Source organism: Carcharodon carcharias, chromosome 2 (genome assembly GCF_017639515.1).
Source record: "Carcharodon carcharias isolate sCarCar2 chromosome 2, sCarCar2.pri, whole genome shotgun sequence".
In the NCBI taxonomy this organism is placed as follows: domain Eukaryota; kingdom Metazoa; phylum Chordata; class Chondrichthyes; order Lamniformes; family Lamnidae; genus Carcharodon; species Carcharodon carcharias.
Window position 1 is genome coordinate 186,709,566 of NC_054468.1, and position 18,301 is coordinate 186,727,866.

The 18,301-nt window shown below is 43.7% G+C and overlaps 1 protein-coding gene across 1 annotated transcript in view; it reads left to right on the forward strand.

Moving 5' to 3' along the window:
• The window catches only part of LOC121293770 (centromere protein F-like), a 103,494-nt gene that overhangs the window by 35,531 nt on the left and 49,662 nt on the right, over positions 1–18,301 (forward strand). The window contains exons 8-11 of the mRNA XM_041217075.1: positions 9,677–9,802; positions 13,129–13,257; positions 13,647–13,769; positions 16,208–16,343. Coding sequence (XP_041073009.1) covers positions 9,677–9,802; positions 13,129–13,257; positions 13,647–13,769; positions 16,208–16,343 — 514 coding nt within the window. The remainder of the gene's footprint in view (positions 1–9,676; positions 9,803–13,128; positions 13,258–13,646; positions 13,770–16,207; positions 16,344–18,301) is intronic.

Sequence of the window (18,301 nt, forward strand, 5' to 3'; positions counted from 1 at the left end):
TTCCATACTCAAAGGGTGATAGAGGTTGAAAACTCTCCTGCAAATGGCAATTGATGCTAGGTTAACTGTTTGTTTAAAACCTGGAATTGATGGGTTTCTGTTAACCTAAAGTATTAAGTGATATGGGACGAAGGCAGATATGAGTTGGGTCACAGATCAGCCATAATCTCACTGAATGGTGAAACAGGCTCAAGGGGCTAAATGACCTACCCTGCTCCTATGAACTTAGACAGCCTTAGCAAGTGGTTACATAATTAGCATTATCAGAATTCTGGAGCAGTTTCTCTGCTTACTCTAGATTAAACAAGGTGAAATTCACAAATAAGAATTTTAAACTTGGCCCACAGAAAGACCTAGTGTATGCAAATCTTTGAGGGTATAAGGACAAGCTGGGAAGACTATTAAAAGAATATGAGATTCTTGCTTTACTAATGGAGGAATCGAATATAAGAGCAAGGAAGTTGTGCTAAACCTTTATAAAAGACTGGTTATACCCCAACTAGAGAATTCCATAATTCTGGGCACCACACTTGAGGGAGGATTTGAAGCTTTGATGCTGACGAGAGGGTGTAGAAGTGATTTACTTGAATGGTGGCAGGGAAGGGGGACTTCAGTTATGCATAAAGGTTGTTCCTCTTAAGAGCAGAGACATTTGATAGAGGTGTTTAAAATCATGAATGGTTTTGAAAAAGTAACAAGAAACTGTTTCTAACAGCCAAAGGGTCAGTAACCAGAGGACACAGATTTAAGGTGATTGGGAAAAGAGGTAGAGGTAATTTAAGGAATTTTGTTTGTTGTGGATTGTTGTGATCTGGAATGTACTTCCTGAAGGGGTGGTGGATGCAGGTATAATAGTAACTTTCAAAAGAGAAGTGGATAAATACTTGAAAGGATATAATTTACAGGGCTATGGAAAAGAGCACAGGAGGGGTACTAGCTGGATAGCGCTATCAAAAAGCTGGCCCATGCCAGATGGGCAGAATGACCTCATTTTATGTTGTATTATTCTGATTCTATAAACACTGTAGCTTTCAGAATTGACAGTGTAGTATAAAGGGTTAACAGATGGGATATGCTAATATATGATATAGATGATGATGTACTACTGATACCAGTCAGTCTTGTGTTAGACTTGCTTTCCTGCATGTCTGCAGTCAGTCTGAGAACCAAGTCCCAACATGGTGGCATCTGTGGAGACAGCGATGTAAAAAAACACCTAGGTCTTAGCAAAGGAACCACTGAGTGAAGAAACCTTTGAAAACTGCTCGAGAAATTTCTGCGGAAGAAGGAGGCACACTGCAGAGAAGTAATGATGACTGTACCTGGTGAGCAGTCCCTACCCTTCCCTGCCCGATTGACTGTCTCAAGGGCCTGTAGAGAGGTCAGCAGTGGGAAATATGGAAACGTCATTTTCTCCGGTACCAAGCAGCGGAAGGTCTTGCCAAAAATGAGCCTAAGCTTCAAGTTAGTTCCTTTTTTTTATGCGGTAGGTCCAATAGCAGATGCAGGGTGTGCAGGAGTCCACTGTGGACTTTGACCCCATTATTAAAGTCTTTGACACCTATTTTAGTCCGAAGCAAAATTTAGTAATTGAACAAGTACGTTTTAACCAGTGCTCGCAACAACCTAGGGAATCAATTGAATTATTCCTAACCGACCTATTTCGCCTAGCTAGCTCTTGCAGATACGGGACATTGAAAGATGAGCTAACCCGCAATCACATAATCGTGGGTATCCAGGATGAAAACTCTCTGACTTGCTACAGACCAAAGATGATCTTACATTGGATCAAGCAGTCAAGTATGCTAGACACGTTGAGCTTCAGGCATTTAATCGGTCTAATTTGTGGCGACTTTGAGGCTTTACATGACTCTGGATTGTGTGGGCCCATGAGCAGCGGCCCCACCCATATGAAAGCCTGCCAAACCAAGCGAAAGGGTGGTAAACTCTATGCTGTCAGCCACTGGGATGCTTGTGTTGTGGCATGAAAACCCAGTATAGATGCCAATACTGTCCAGTGGTGCGGGGGGTGGTGGTGATGGGGAGGAGTGTGGAATACTTCCAGTGTGGCAAGTTTCAAGCATTTCTGCAAATCCAGTAATTTTATTCAAAGTTGTAGGCCAGCTGGTATTGATGAAACACATTCTTTCCAAGAAATGGAAAGCCCAGAAGAAGACAAATTACGGAGCTCCTCGGTGGAGTAGAAAATCTTAATCCAGACTACTGGTCACTTAGTCCAAATTCAAGGCTTTGATACTTTGATAAAGGACATTCTGTTAACATATTAGCAGATGATCTCGACTGGCTCCAGTTGATGACTCTTTATCCAGCAGGTATCAAGTTACAAGGTCCTGGCGACGTAGCCCTTCCAATCAAAGGCAGGATTATTATTCTTAGCTACAAGCGGCGACAGATCGTTGACTCTGTCTATGTTCTTCATGATCAATGTACATACCTGTTGGCATACTTCTAAGAATCATGGAAAAAGCGGATGATGCTCCTCATTTGAACGACTCAGTCTTTCACGCAAAAATCTTCAGTTGTTTACTTTGAAGCAGTGGAAATTCAGTTTTCAGAAGCTGAGGAAGTTTATATGTTCAGTAAGTTCTTTTCTTTCACAGAGGCACCATCCACTACACCCAGGGCAGACATGGAAGTTATGAACCTCTCCGTTCTTCATGAAGTAAGGTCAGAGCTTGCGGATACAGAAGACACTGCAGCAGGCAGTGACCATCCCCATGAAGACCAGCTGGACCTCAATTGGCTCTTCTAAGAGAGTGATGAGGAAGAATCGCTTGCAGTACTGAGTGATCTCATGGAGATTGAGGTCCTAGAGATTGATTCATCTTTCCCTGTTGATGGATGCATCTTATGATGTCTCTGTTGTCTTTTTAGAAGAATCAGCTGTGCTTTTAGTGGCTGAGCAGCATTCAGATCTTAGTTCCATTGAATCTAACAATGTATAGCCTACTTTATCTCCTGTTGTTCATGAAGAATCTTTCACAGACAAAACTTTGCCTGAATCCAGGTTGAAGTCCATAGAGGATCACACTGCTGAAAACCTGGTACTTTCTCAGGTTGAAAAAAAGGAGGCTTATTGCAGAAACAGAGGGCTGAAAACAGTGGAAGCCCTAGAGGGGTATAGAAAGTGTAGGGGGGTACTTAAAAAAAGTAATTAAGAGAGCGAAGAGGGGTCATGAAAAAACATGGACGGGCAAGACAAAGAAAAATCCCAAGGCACTTTATTAAGGACAAGAGGATAACCAGGGAAAGAGTAGGGACCAAAGTGGCAATCTGTGTGTGGAGCCGGAAGAGGTAGATGAGGTTTTACATGATTACTTTTCATCTGTGTTCACCATGGAGAAAGACAATGTAGGTGTAGAAATCAGGGACGGAGACTGTGATATACTTGAACAAATTAGCTTTGAAAGGGAGGAGGTTTCAGTGGGCTTAAAAGCAGATAAATCCTCAGGCCCAGGTGAGATGCATCCCAAGTTACTTATGTAAGGCAAGGGAGGAGATTGCAGGGGCTTTGCCACTAATTTTCAAATCCTCTCTGGCCACAGGAGAGGTGCCAGAGGACTGGAGGACAGCTAATATAGTTATTCAAGAAGGTTAGTAGGGATAAATCAGGCCAGTGAGTCTAACATCAGTGGTAGGGAAACTATTGGAAAAAACTTCTAGGGATAGGATTAATCTCCACTTGGAGAGGTGGAGATTAATCAGGGATAGTCAGCATGGCTTTCTTAGGAGGAGATCACGTCTAACAAATTTGATTGAATTTTTCGAGGAGGTGACTAGTTGTGTAGATGAGGGTAGTGTAGTTGATGTCATCTACGTGGACTTCAGTAAGGCTTTTGACAAGGTCTCGTGTGGATGAATGGTCAAGAAGGTGAGAGCTCATGGGATCCAGGGCAATTGGTAAATTGGATCCAAAACTGGCTTAGTGGCAGGAGGCAAAGGGTGATGGTCGAAGGTTGTTTTTGCGATGGGAAGCCTATGATGAGTGGTGTACTGCAGGGATCGGTACTGGGACCCTTGCTGTTTGTAGTGTACATTAATGGTTTAGATGTGAATATAGGAGGTATGATCAGTAAGTTTGCAGATGACACGAAAATTGGTGATGTCGTAAATAGTGAGGAGGAAAGCCTTAGATTACAGGATGATATAGATGGGCTGCAAGATGGGCAGAGCAGTGGCAAATGGAATTTAATCCTGAGAAATGTGAAGTGATGCATTTTGGGAAGGAAGTACACAATGAATGGTCGGACCCTAGGAATTACAGATAATTAAAGGGATCTAGGTGTACAAGTCCATAGATCCCTCAAGGCAGCAGCACAGGTAGATAAAGTGGTTAAGAAGGCAAATGGGATACTTGCCTTTATTATCTGAGAAATAGAATATAAGAGCAGGGAAGTTATGTTGGAACTGTATAAAACGCTAGTTAGGCCACAGCTGGAGTAATGTGTGCAGTCCTGGCTGCCAAACTAAAGGAGGGATGTGATTGCACTGGAGAGGTTGCAGAGGAGATTCACCAGGATGTTGCCTGGGCTGGAGCATTTCAGCAATGAAGATAGACTGGATAGGCTAGGGTTGTTTTCCTTAGGGCAGAGAAGGCTAAAGGGTGACTTGATAGAGGTATACAAAATTATGAGGGGCATAGATAGGATAGATAGCAAGAAACTTTTCCCCTTAACAGAAGTGTCAATAACCAGATGGCATAGATTTAAGGTAAGGGGCAGGACGTTTAGAGGAGATTTGAGGAAAAATGTTTTCACCCAGTGGGTGGTTAGAATCTGGAACACACTGAGGGGGTGGGAGAGGCAGGAATCCTAGAATCCTCACAACATTTAAGAAGTATTTAGATGAGCACTTGAAATGTATAGCATACAGGGCTATCGGCCAAGTGCTGGAAAATGGGATTAGAATAGATAGGTGCTTGTTGGCTGGCATGGACACAATGGGCTGAAGGGCCTGTTTCAATGCTGTCTGTATAACTCTGACTCTATGAAAGTCAATTGACTTTCTTCAGGCCCAGCTGAAAGTCGTCTGCTCTTCAGAGCTGATGGTCAGCACAGAAGCTGTGGCAGAATCTTTAGTGCTTCTGAAGCTGCAGAATCCTGTACAGCAATCTTGTTCCCAAGCTGATCAACTACAGTAATTTACAGAAGATGAACTTGTCTTGTCTCCATGTTCTCAGAAATTCTTCCCATTGCCCACAGTGGAGCAATCCCATACAGAGAGAAGTATGGCTCTTTTACCATTGCTGACATAAAGTAGATGGCCCTTCTGAAATATCAATGGGAAATCAACTCTTCTTTTCCTGACAGAATTACAGGAAGTTGGTTGTTTTTTCTTTTGTTGTCTAAATTAATTGGAATCTCAGACCTTCAATAGCTTTTCAGTCTTTGATACAGCATTTGATGAAATAAGTGTGACGGTCTTTTCTGAAGTTGAAGATCATTTCTCTTCTGAAGCTTCTTCCCAGAGTCCTTCGAGGGAACAACAAGCTCCTCAGAGTGTCCTAAGTTCTTCTCTTCTGGTCCCAGAGGATCCGAAGGTGGAATCTCTTCAGTCTTCTCTTTTGGATCAATCTTTCATTGAAAAGTCTTTCTTGTCCTTGTAGTTCAATCATGCTGAAACCTACACTCTGCTTCCCAGCAACGCTGCTAAAGTGTCATCCTTTCTACAGGATGATGAAGTCTTAAAAAATGCAGAAGATATCTCCAGACATCTTCCCTGAGGGCTGAGAATACTGAGGGAGATTGAATCCTCCCGGACAGTGACTTGGGGAGGGGAAGAGTTGGAGTTGGCTAGAATCTGTAGTTGTAGAAAGGGGGTTACAAAAATAGAATGTGAATACTTAAAAGACTTAGGGCGGAATCGTCCCACATTTGCACAATGTGTAGTAGTGGGCAGGAAAATGACGTTTTACCTGCTGGCCGCAATGGCGGCTTTTCGCACCGTATTGTCCCATTCTTGTCACAGTCCACCTCATTAATAATGTATTCACGGGAAACACGATGGATCACAGGTGGGCGGGCTCGAATTAGCCCGCTCTGCTGTGACCCTAGCTCCCCCTCGCTTTGGGCACCATATTTAAACCACACCAGAGTACATGCCAACTTCATGTTGACAGACCAGTTCTTCTCCAGGCGGCGTGGCCCTGAAAGCAAAGAAGATGGTAGCCCTAAATTTAGTGACGCCTCTCTAGGGCACCTGCTGGATGCATTGGAAGGCCACCGCGATGTCCTTTATCCCCGTTCTGGCCGCAGGAGATCCATCAGAATCACCCATCTGGCCTGGGAGGTGGTCGCAGCTGTGATCAGCACCACTGGAGCAAAGAGGAGGTTAATGCAGGAAGAGGATGAATGAATGAATGTGCTCATCTGCCAGGATAAATCGACCACCTCATCACACTCAACTCACACATTCCCGAACCCTTCACACATTCACAGGGATTACACACGTCAAGGGACAATATCACTAGTTCTCACACACACCCGCACCCTCCACCAGCGCAGAGACACATGCCTCAGTGGGACCTAGACTTAGATTCACAATCTGATGGTCGCTGCACAGACATGTGTCAGCGGCAGGAGGAGGCAGGTTCAGCCAAGCTCCCGGGCACTCAAAGGACTGCTGGGGAAGAGGCATCTGTGAGATCTGAGTCAGATGATGAGCCTCTGGACTTGGCCTTCCAACTCATCGTGGTGAGTCAGTATAAGGCTGGGGAACATCACTCAGAGCTGTTGGAAGCCCATAACAGAGTGGCATGACAGTCGGAGGAATGCATCCTCCTGCTCTCTGATGAAGTGGTGCCTCCATGGGAAGGATGGCAGATGCTTGGAGACCCTGGCCCAGCAGAACACAGAGATGCACGCAGACCTACATTCCATCGCGGTAGCCATGGGTGAGTTTCTGAAGTGGCAACATGAGAGGGAAATAGCGCACCTCAACGTCCCTCAGGTGCTTTCCGCCCCCCCACCCCCGACCAAGGAGTTAGGCCAGGGTCCTTAGGCACTTAAAGGAAGAAGTAGTGGCAGTTGGACATCCCTGGGTCATCCATTCAGGAATCTCAGAGGCTGTCCTTTCCCTCCCAGTCCCCTTTGCCTGTGACACCCCTCAACCTCATCCTCTGTCACCGTAGAGGGAGCAGCTGGTCCAGAGGATGAGCGCAAAAGTGCGGGCTCTCGGACTCCTGAGGATGTAGGCCGAAGTCATCAGGGGCCTTTGCACAGGATGGCTCCACCCCTGCTGTGGATGTCAGAGCAGCACCTGGAAGAAGTGGTAGACCTAGAAAGCTTAAGAAATTCTGATCACAAGTGGTTGAACACATTTTATTGCTGTATAACCTGAAAATATATTCACTTTCACTGAATAATATGTAATGTTACCTTTCAGCTTCATTTACATGCTTTGTGAGTTCTCCAACTGTATCCCCCACTAGCAGTTCACAAGTGGTTCTGGAGGGACAAATGTGTCTGTGGCAAGGTCTTTCAGAGTCCTGTGCGAGCACTCTCCCACGCACACGGAGCCTTCATCCATCACACTCATCTCACTATCCTGAGCATTTTCAATGCTGCCTGCTGGGGTTCTCTTTCAGTTGTCCATCTGAGCCGACCTGCATCTCCACCCACCCACTGATTTGCACTCCCATGCAGCATCTGTGCCTGTCCAGCACGAGGCTTCGCTCACTTTCGATTTTGACAGCCATGGTGGTCGTTAAGATTCTTATCCAGTTCCCCGTCCTTCCCCCTCCCCCAGTCACCTTGCCCCCATCAATGCAGTCCCCCCGGCATCACCTTCACCTCCTCAATGTCACCTATTAACATGAGCCCTTTTCTTTCAGGGATGTCCAGGTGAATGTACAGATTTCCTACCTTCCTGAGAATCCCAGCCCCATCCACATTGACCTTCCTGACCTCCTCCTTCGCACCCCTAGAGGACGTGTCTCGGAGCCCACACCAACCACCCTCGCCGTCCTTTCTACCACTACAGATGCGCCCTTGCCCTCCCATCCTTCAAGCTCCCTGTGCCCCCTATTATACTCATCATTCTCTCTACTACGCCCACCCTCAGTTTACTCCCCAGGAGACAATCATTGACTCCACATTGACATCACTTTTATGGGGGCCCATGGGCAAGTCTCTACTTATGAGTCTAGCCATGAAGGGGTGGTTTTACAACAGCTGCAAGATTATGGCTTGCTTGGAGAAGGGGAGTAAGTGGCCTTAGGCAAGGGAAGAGGCTGCAGTGCTAGGGCGTTACTGGGGAAGGGGGATATCCCAAGGTGTGTGGGGGCACATGTTGATCTGTGCAAGTGGCCTCAAGTGAGGGCTGAGGAGGCAGCCTCCAGAGGAGATAATGCCATATGGAGATGTGAGGGTGTGTGAGTGCTGATGTCCATTGAGCTGGCAGTGAGTGATTTGCCAGTGAATGTGTGATGGCATTGAGAGTGTGTGATTTTAGAGTGATGAGATAGTTGCCTTACCCTGGTGGCAACTTTCAGCACTTGATGGCCAGCTTCTACTGTGCAGCATTGGCACTGACCACCTCTGCCACCACCTTCCAAGCCTGAGCGATGATGCTGATGGGCCTCCTGTGGCCATAGCGGTGGGCTCCATTGTGTCCAGAAAGCATCCCAAGGATGTGTCACTGAATCGGGGGGCTGCAATCTTCTTGCCTTCAGGGCCATGTCTTCTGTGCAGCAATCCTGGGCTGGAAGCACTGAGGTGTGTGCGCAGCTGCACTTTAAATCTGGCACTCGGCATGAAGAAGCAGCGAGGTGACAGTGTGGTGGGTGAATTGGAGGCCACCCGCTAGCGATACAGCGTGTTTCCCAGGAATGCATAATTAATGAGGCAAGATTGGGATGATAAGGCACGAACAGCTGCCGTTGAGGCCGGCAGGTAGAATGTTCTTTTTCCAGCCTGCTACTGCACGTGGTGCAAATCTGGGATGATTCTGCCCTAAGGCTGGTAAACTCTTTTAAACTATGGAATTAAGAAGTGCATGGTGATCAGAGGTTGGGCTTCTCTAACAAAACTCATCCAAAAATTAACTAGATTCTGTCCTCATTGTTGGTATATAAATTTATAGAACATGATTATCCAATAGTGTTTTATTAGCAAGAAGTACAACTTTTAAAATCTGTTCATGTTTAATGCTGCATTTTACAAAATTAATATAATGACTTAAATTGCCTTGTTAATAGAAGCGTGTGCGTTCTGAGACCCACTCCCACCCCTCTCCTCAAGTGGCGGAGGGAGGAAAAGATGGGGTAATTTCCAACCATACTGGCCGGCCCTTTTTTTGTTTTGCCGTCCCACCTCTGTTCCTGTCCAATCGGGGACAGGAAAATACCAGCCACCATCGTCAATGAAGAATAGAAGATTCATTTGATCAGAAAGGCAAAAACATTTTCATGTCTGAATTTGACAGGACACAAGCTGCAGCTGTGTGTACAGTTGTGAAGCTGTCTTATATATCTTTTGGGTCTAAATAGCACCTCAAATTTAAAAGTAAAACTTAACTACATATTTGATGCATGACATTCTATGAACCTAAACATTTTTGAAGTGATTTTCTCTTGCATGCAATAATATTTGTGGCAGAGTACATTACAGAGCAATATAAAAGTCACATTCCTATTTTTGTCTTTGTTCTTTGTTAGTGTGTGACGGTGGAACAAAAGCTAAAGCAGGTGACAGATGAACTAAGCTGTCATAGGCAAAATGCTGATAGTACACGACGCAACATGGAGCAGAAGTTAAAAGACAAGGAAAGGGACTTCCAACAGGTGATAAAGAATGCACTTACAGTATATTGCATTAGCTTTATTTGTAACCAAAGCCTACTTAAGTAAAAATGCACATTATGGTTTGAAGATGAAAATAGTTGCTTTATGGAGGCAGTTTCCATACATCATTGTTACTAACATGTGCAACTTGGGAGTCCAGTCATGGGGATGTATTACCTCGGGGCTCCTCCCCATCAACTATCATAACTTCAAGATTGCTGCCAAAGTTAGTATGGCAGAGTGAGAGCAAATTCATTCTTTAGGTAAGCAATACTATCACAGCTAGAGGTAACAAAAAAAAACTTTGAGGCTACCAATCCTGTAAATTTAAATTGGAGCAAGTGCTGAAATAAAACATCACCAATAAGTTAAATTCTGCTTTTAGCTAAGTGTTTGAGAACTGTAAAGATATTTTCATGTTTCTGCACTTTTGGCATCCTAAAAAGATGAATGGGCTGGATTTTACACCCCCTTGCTGGCAGGTTTGAAGGGTGGGCGGAGGCTCATAAAAATCCAGTGGGTGACTATCCCACCACCTGCCCCAGACCTATTTGAAATTTTAGAGAGGATGGGGGAGGCGTTGGGCAGCCCATCCACCCTTGGGGCTATTGAGGCCCTTAAGCAGCCAATTAATGGCTGCCTAAAGGCTTCATCCAGCCTGCACTGCTATTTTATCTAGGCTGGGGGGAGGCTTTAGCTGCATGGGCTGATATCAGGTGGGGAGTGTCCTCCTTTGCAGGTCCCCTGTGCCCATCTGAGGCAACACCTCCAAAATCATACCTCCCTTTTTACCCTCTGCCCTCCCTAACCCCCACCCCAGCCTTTCAAACACGGCTCACCCCTCTCGCCAGGGCCTGCCAGCTGAGCCCTGGCAATGCCCCAGATCTATTTATTGGTCCAGGCTTGGCTTCATCAGGACTGTCAGTAATTTCAGCTGTGGCGACCACTCCCGTCTAGCGCTGCTAGGGCTACAGAGCTGCCAGCCATCTGATTGGCTAGCAGCTCTCAAGGCAGGACTTCCTCCCAACACAGGGGCAGATGTCTTACCTTAAAGCAATTAATGCTACTCCCTGCGTTAAATTGCTGAGGGTCACCTGTCAGTAAGGTGAATAGGCTCGCTACTAACCTTTTAGCTGGGGCATGGGAGGGGACCTGAGTGCCTTGTAAAATCCAACCCCATATGTTGAGAAATAGGGGGCAAAATTGGGCTCTATTAGCGCCATTTTTAAAATATGCCTCTTAAACTATTGCACTGCCGTTTTGGAGTTCCATACTGCAGCCTATGCCCTCTCTTACCCTCACATAGCTGAACACCTTCCCACCAAAACCCTAAGTGCCATCTCAAGGGATCAACAAATACTTGATAGTCAGTTGCTGGATTATTTCTTCTGTCTGGTCCTATAATTTCTATGGATTTTGGGTGCTTTTCCTTACTTGTTTAAAGCTTCAGTTGTCCACAGGACTTTGCTGGCAGGTGCACAAGTACTTTTTGATCACTTAAAGGCTTGTGCACAAATGAGTTGCATCCAGGAGTAGGTGGCATAGTAGGGCTTCATTTGGCATTGAGCATTACTGGGAAAATGAGCAGAGGTCACACAGAACAGGACAAGTTGCTTGAATAGAGAGGAGGAGACAGAGAATGGCATTCAACAGTGGCCCTTGACATAATGTCCAGCACTGTCTCCTCTATGGGAATAACACACAGGCAGCTTCTTCTTCCACCCACCGCCTCCATTAATTCCTGCTGCCTCCTGTTGTGTGCCACTTTCTCCTACAAGAAAAAGGGAAGCATGTCAGTGAGTGTCCTGCAATATGATTAGGTGATGTGATCGTTGCGATTGAATAATAAACACCACAGTTGGAATTTTCTGGCCACTCCCACTGGTGGGATCTTCAGGTCCTGCTGAAGTACATAAGAACTGGAATAGGCAATTCAGCCCCTCGAGCCTACCCTGCCATTCATTACGATCATGGCTGATCTCATTTCAGCCTCAACTCCAATTTCTCATCCTCGCCCCACAACCTTTCAACCCATTACTAATTAAAAGTCTGCCTATCTCCTCTTTAAATTTATTCAGCGTCCTGGCATCCACTGCACTCTGCGGTAATGAATTCCACAGATTCACGACCCTTTGAGAAAAGTAATTCCTCCTCATTTCTGATTTAAATCTAGCACCCCTTAGCCTGAAACTATGACCTCTCGTTCTAAAATGCCTCACGAGGGGAAACATCCGGTCCACGTTTACTTTGTCCCCTTTAGCATCTTATATACCTCAATTAGATCTCCTCTCATCCTTCTAAACTCTAGCAAGTATAGGCCTAAACTGCTCAATCTCTCCTCATAAGACAAGCCCCACATCTCTGGAATCAATCTAATGAACCTCCTCTGAATCGCCACCAGTGCAACTACATCCTTCCTCAAGTAAGGAAACCAAAACTGTGCACAGTACTCCAGGTGCGGTCTCACCAATGCCTTGTACAGTTGCAACAACACTTCCCTATTTTTATATTCTATTCCTTTAGCAATAAATGCCAAAATTCCATTTGCCTTCCTTATTACCTGCTGTACCTGCATACTAGCTTTCAGGTTTTCGTGCACGAGGACACCCAGATCCCTCTGCACTGAAGCATTCTGAAGTTTCTCTCTATTTAAATAATAAGTCACCTTTTTATTCTTCCGACCAAAATGGATAACCTCACACTCATCCATGTTAAACTTCATCAGCCAAATTTTGGAGTAAACACACATTTGAATGGCTAGCTGCATCTTCTGTGGGTGAACCCACTGCAGCGGGGTCAGAAAATCCCGGCCCACGTTCTCAAGGGCAGTGGTGGGGTGGGCAACAAGTACTGACCTTGCCAGTGACACCTACATCCCATGAACGAGTAAAAATGTATTTTTTCACATTACAATAATACTGGGGCAGATTTAAATCCACAATTCATTGAATTTACCATCTCACCCATACTACAGAGGATAAGTTAAACAGGTTATAAGCATCTATACAGCAATTAGGCCCCACAGCTGAATCTTTCTGCACAACATTATCCAACAAGAAGTTACAACGGTTCCAGAATAATGCAATAACATATGCTTGTAATTTCGGAGTACCAGTGCTTGACTGAGTTCTTGTAAAATTTTTCCATTCTGATACAGATAACAACTTTAAGATACCCCAATGGATGAGGTGTTGACACAAATTGAACATAATTGTGCTGTTTAGCATTTGATTTCTAAAATAATGAAGTGTGCTGTGTGTTTACTAATCTAATTTTAAATAATAATGTTTGTGTACTTAATCTCATAAATATCATTTGTTATGCAGGAGCTTTCTCATCAGCAACACTCTCTTCAGAGCCTGGATCAACAATTTAGCCAAATGAAAAGTAAACTGAACCAGGAGTTACAGCAAGCTAAAAATGATTATAATGTTCTGCAGTTGGAGATTGATAAAGTACGTATTTTTGAACTCGAAATTGATGTATTTAATGGATACAACTTGTAGTATTGAATTATCTGAATTAACCCACTTAATTACACATTTAGACTCTTTTTTGCCCAATTTATTAAGCACTAAATTTACCAAATCTCAGGATGTTGAATTCCCCTGTTGTGCATTAAAGCCAACGTGAACTGTGATTTAGATAATAGGTAAATTTATTCATTTTGGTGCACCAGGTGTTTCAGGCCTGGGGTTTAAGTCCATTCGTTAAGGTTTCCATTTGGGTATGTTATAATTATTTTCTATTTAGGAGAACTAATCTTTAAAAATATGTGTTTTACCTGTGGGCGGTTATAATTTCAAATGTTAATTAATTTTTGATCTCTATTTCCTGGTTACAGGTATCAGTGCACAGACAGAAACTAGAAAGAGAACTGGAGGAAATTAGGCAGCAATTATGTAATTCTAACCAAATGCTGAAGGAAAACCAGACGAAGGAAAATGATCTGAAAAAAAAGCTTGAAGTAAGATTGAGTAAACAATTCAAATTGTATTTTGGAAGGATGTTCAGTTTTACTTTGCAGTTCTGTACTTTAAGTCTTTAAAATAAAAGTGTTGGTCTCTTTTTTTTCCTTGTTATATGGTTTTATGCTCATTTGGGAATCGATGCTAGGCAGCACTCAAAGAATGAGACAGGCTAAATTACCAGTATTCAATCTACCTGCTACATCAACAATAACTTGTATTGAAATAGAGTCTTTAATGTAGAAAACATCCTGAAGCATGAAGAAGAAATGATTCCGTCTCAAATGATAGATTAGGAAGTATGAGGAGGAACTAGTCAGAGGTGGGTTTAAGAGGAGACTTAAAAGATGTTTCATGAAGATGTGCTTTATGCTAAATAATCATTTTAATCCACTGCCTAGGAACCTGAATTAAACTTGAAAAAAAAAAGACTTTTTAAAAACACAAACTAAAGTGCTTTGAACTCCGAGTCCAAGATGGCTAACTCCAATATGCTTTACTATACATTCCACATTCCGGTTCATTGGACTGGAGTCAGTCTGTCTGCAAAACCCGTCAAAGACAATTACTTCAGTGGAGCATGAAGGGCTCACATCTCCTTTCTCATCATCTATGGCAATCAACTGAGGTATTCAACTGTTGGAGATGGGTCATTAAGACTAATCACTTGGACAATGAGACCCTAGCTACAATAGCTTTCCAGACATGAGCTGATAAAGTCATCTTTAGAATAAACTGACTTTTTTTTGTTAATCCCCTGGTAGTTGGAAAGGAAGCTAACATGATAAGTCAACTCTTCGTATGTTTTAAGCACATTTTCTCAGCAGAACTGAGAGCAAACAGCTTAGGGAGAAAAACAAAGCGGGGTCCCTCCTACATCCATTTTTTTCCATTTTTTTTTTCTCTTTATTCATTCACGGGATATGCCATTGGTGGCAAAGCCAGCATTTATTCCCATCCCTAATTGCCCGTGAACTAACCTTGCAAGGTCACTTCAGAGGGCAGTTAAGAGTCAACCATATTGTTGTGGATCTGGAGTCACATTTAGGCCAGACCGGGTAAGGATGGCAGATTTCCTTCCCTGAAGGACATTAGTGAACAAGATGGGTTTTTACAATAATTGCTGATAGTTTCATGGTGACCATTACTGAGATTCTCACCTGGTAAGCTTTAAACACTGTTTGCTGACTGAGATCATCTAGGGATGCCCTGCTGCATACAAATTTCTTAAAGGAATCCAACCTAGCACTACCATCTCCCAAAGAATAACCAACACCAGCATCTACATCTTTAAATCAAAAGCGTTCAGACCATTGAATTCAGCTTGAAGCCAGCCAAGTCACCAACAACATACTGTATACTCTTTTTTACGTTTTTTAATGGACTCTAATTTGGCCAGCCTATCCTTCCCCACTTTGTACCTGTGTTTGTGTGTGTGTGAACTTTGTGTGTCTGCATATGAAAGTTGGGGCGTGCTTTCTGTTTTACTTAGCTTTATTATACTTACACCAATCTAAGTTCTTTCGAAACGTCAACTCTTTTCTTCTCCGCCGATGCTGCCAGACCTGCTGAGTTTTTCCAGGTAATTCTGTTTTTGTTTTTGTTTTGGATTTCCAGCATCCGCAGTTTTTTTGTTTTTAAGTTCTTTCTTTGTTCAACTCAAGAAAACCTGTCCTATTGTTTTTATATGACCACAGTGTGTAAATAGTTAATTACTCACTGAATTGGCAAGTATATCCTTTTCCAACAAAAAATCAGTTGGGAGGAGAGGTCAAAGAGGGAAGCCATTTGATCCTTCCTCACTTGGTCACTACAGATTGCAGGAAGCTGGAGAAGTTTAGTAAGGGAACTTGATAGCAGTGCCTACACAGCTGAAGCCAGCAGTGGTGGGAAGCATGGAGAGAAGAGAAGATACACAAACAGAATCAGGAACAGAGCATTTGATTGAGAGTGGGGGAGTTGAAGGGCTTGGCGGTTATAAGGAAATGAAATGTCGATTCTGTGTAAAAGTGAAATTTTAAATTTGAGCCATGGTGAGGGGAGAGAGCCAGTATAGGTCATGGAGTATAGGGGTAGTGGATGAGTGGGACCTGTGCAGAATAGGATACAGATAGTAGAGTTTTTGATTAACTGAAGCATAGGGAAGGGGAAGAATGGGAATCTTACCAGAAGAGTATTGGAATTATTGAGTCTGGAGGTGACAGAGGCATTGATGAGGGTTTGAATGGCAGATAGAGTAAAGTATGGTCGAAGCAGGTGATCCTGGGTATTTTTTTTTAACAAGTTCCTTTCTAAGCACCTTAGTAATAAATAGTAACAGTTATTCGTGATCATTTTTTAAATGATTCAAATAAATTTTATTCAGCTGTTTATTCAGATTCTCTTGAATTATGAATTTGATATAGAAGCAGTTTCACTAACCATTTTTTATTGACAGAATATTCAGGAGGAAAGAAACTGTCTTAGCAAGCAACTTCATCAGAATTCTACACAAGTTCACCAACTGGAAGATGAATTAAAGAAGACCAAACAGGATTTCAACTGTACCTGGAATTTTGGGGAAGAGATGAAAAGTAAAACTCTTTAATCAATAGCTATGTGAAATGTATAACATTTAACAAATTGATTAACTTAAATATTCCCCATTGAGTTGGTTTTAAAAAGAATTGTGTAAAAATCTGCTCTGTTGTAGAAGATATAGTTATCCCTGGTTTAGCGCTACTAATATTTCCCTAAAAACAGCATGCTAAATGAAAACTACTTAACCATCAGCAAACATGTAATAAGGGTGGGTTATGTTCCTGATCTGTAATTTTTACATTAAAAACTTACTGGTTGCCTTGAACCTAACTAGCCCAAAACTCCTCTCACTAACTCTTAATAACTTAAGAAGCCTTAATAGCTTATTAACTGTTTCCACTTATCTCATGCTTGCTGATTCCTGTCTCTAGCTTGCTGCCTCTTCCAACCCTCCCACTTGCCTCTTCCCTCCCCTCACCCTCTCATGTACTGCTTCCCTTTTGCTTGCTGCTCTCTGCCACCCAACTTGCTCCCTCCCTCTCGCCGCTCCTCTCCTGAGCCCTGACAGTGGGGGCGTGGGGGGGTCACAGAAGGACAGCGAGGGAGGCGGGAAGCAGTGAGGATTCAGAGGAGGGTCAATGAGCAGGATGGTTGGGCGGGGATGCAGCGAGAAGAAAGGTCAGGAAGGGGAGGGAAGTGGGAAGATGGTGAGGGATAAGTGGTGGTTTGCTTTTAAAAAAGGACTGAGCATGTGCTAAAATGAAAATGGAGACAGCACTCTTTAGGGAACGCCCCTAATTAACAAACTGCGCTAAAGCATAAATGTGCTATTAAATGGAGGAAACCTTCATTTTAAACTGCAGTTTTTGAGCCCAACTGCTTTGTGTTTCCATGAATTAGCTATGGGACTGATTTTGTGCAGCTCTGTTAAAACAGTGATCTGCACCTTTTGCTGAAATTCTTTTTTAAATCAGATTCCAGAACAAATGCACATGGGATACAGGGTAATTTTAATAAGGTGGATTCAAAATTGGCTTAGTTGTAGGGGACAGAGGGTGATGACAGAAGGATGCTTTAGTGACTGGAAGCCAGTGTCCAGTGGCGTACCACAGGGATCTGTGCTCGGTCCCCTATTATTTGTCATTTATATAAACGACATAGATGACCATGTGGGGGGTAGGATTAGTAAGTTTGCAGATGACACAAAGATTGGCCGGGTGGTTAAGGGTGAGGTTGAGTGTCTTGGGCTACAGGAAGATATAGACGGGATGGTCAAATGGGCAGATAAGTGGCAGATGGAATTTAACCCTGAAAAGTGTGAAGTGATACACTTTGGAAGGAGTAATTTGACAAGTAAGTATTCAATGAACAGCACGACACTAGGAATTTCTGAGGAACAAAGGGACCTTGGCGTGTGTGTCCATAGATCTCTGAAGGCGGAGGGGCATGTTAGTGGGGTGGTGAAAAAGGCATATGGGACACTTGCTTTGGTCAATCGAGGCATAGATTACAAAATTAGGGAGGTCATGTTGGAGTTGTATAGAACCTTGGTGAGGCCACAGCTGGAGTACTGTGTGCAGTTCTGGTCACCACATTATAGGAAGGATGTGATTGCACTGAAGGGGGTGCAGAGGAGATTCACTAGGATGTTGCCTGAAGTTATGAAGAGAGGTTGGATAGACTTGGGCTGTTTTCGCTGGAGCAGAGAAGACTGAGGGGTGACCTTATCGAGGTGTACAAGATTGAGGGCATGGACAGGGTGGATAGGGAGCAGCTTAGTTGAAGGGTCAGTCACAAGGGGGCATAAGTTAATGGTGAGGGGTAGGAGATTATGGGGGGATGTGAGGAAAAACCTTTTTACCCCGAGGGTGATGATGGTCTGGAATGCGCTGCCTGGGAGGGTGGTGGAGGCGGGTTACCTCACATCCTTTAAAAAGTACCTGGATGAGCACTTGGCATGTCATAACATTCAAGGCTATGGGCCAAGTGCTGGTAAATGGGATTAGGTAGG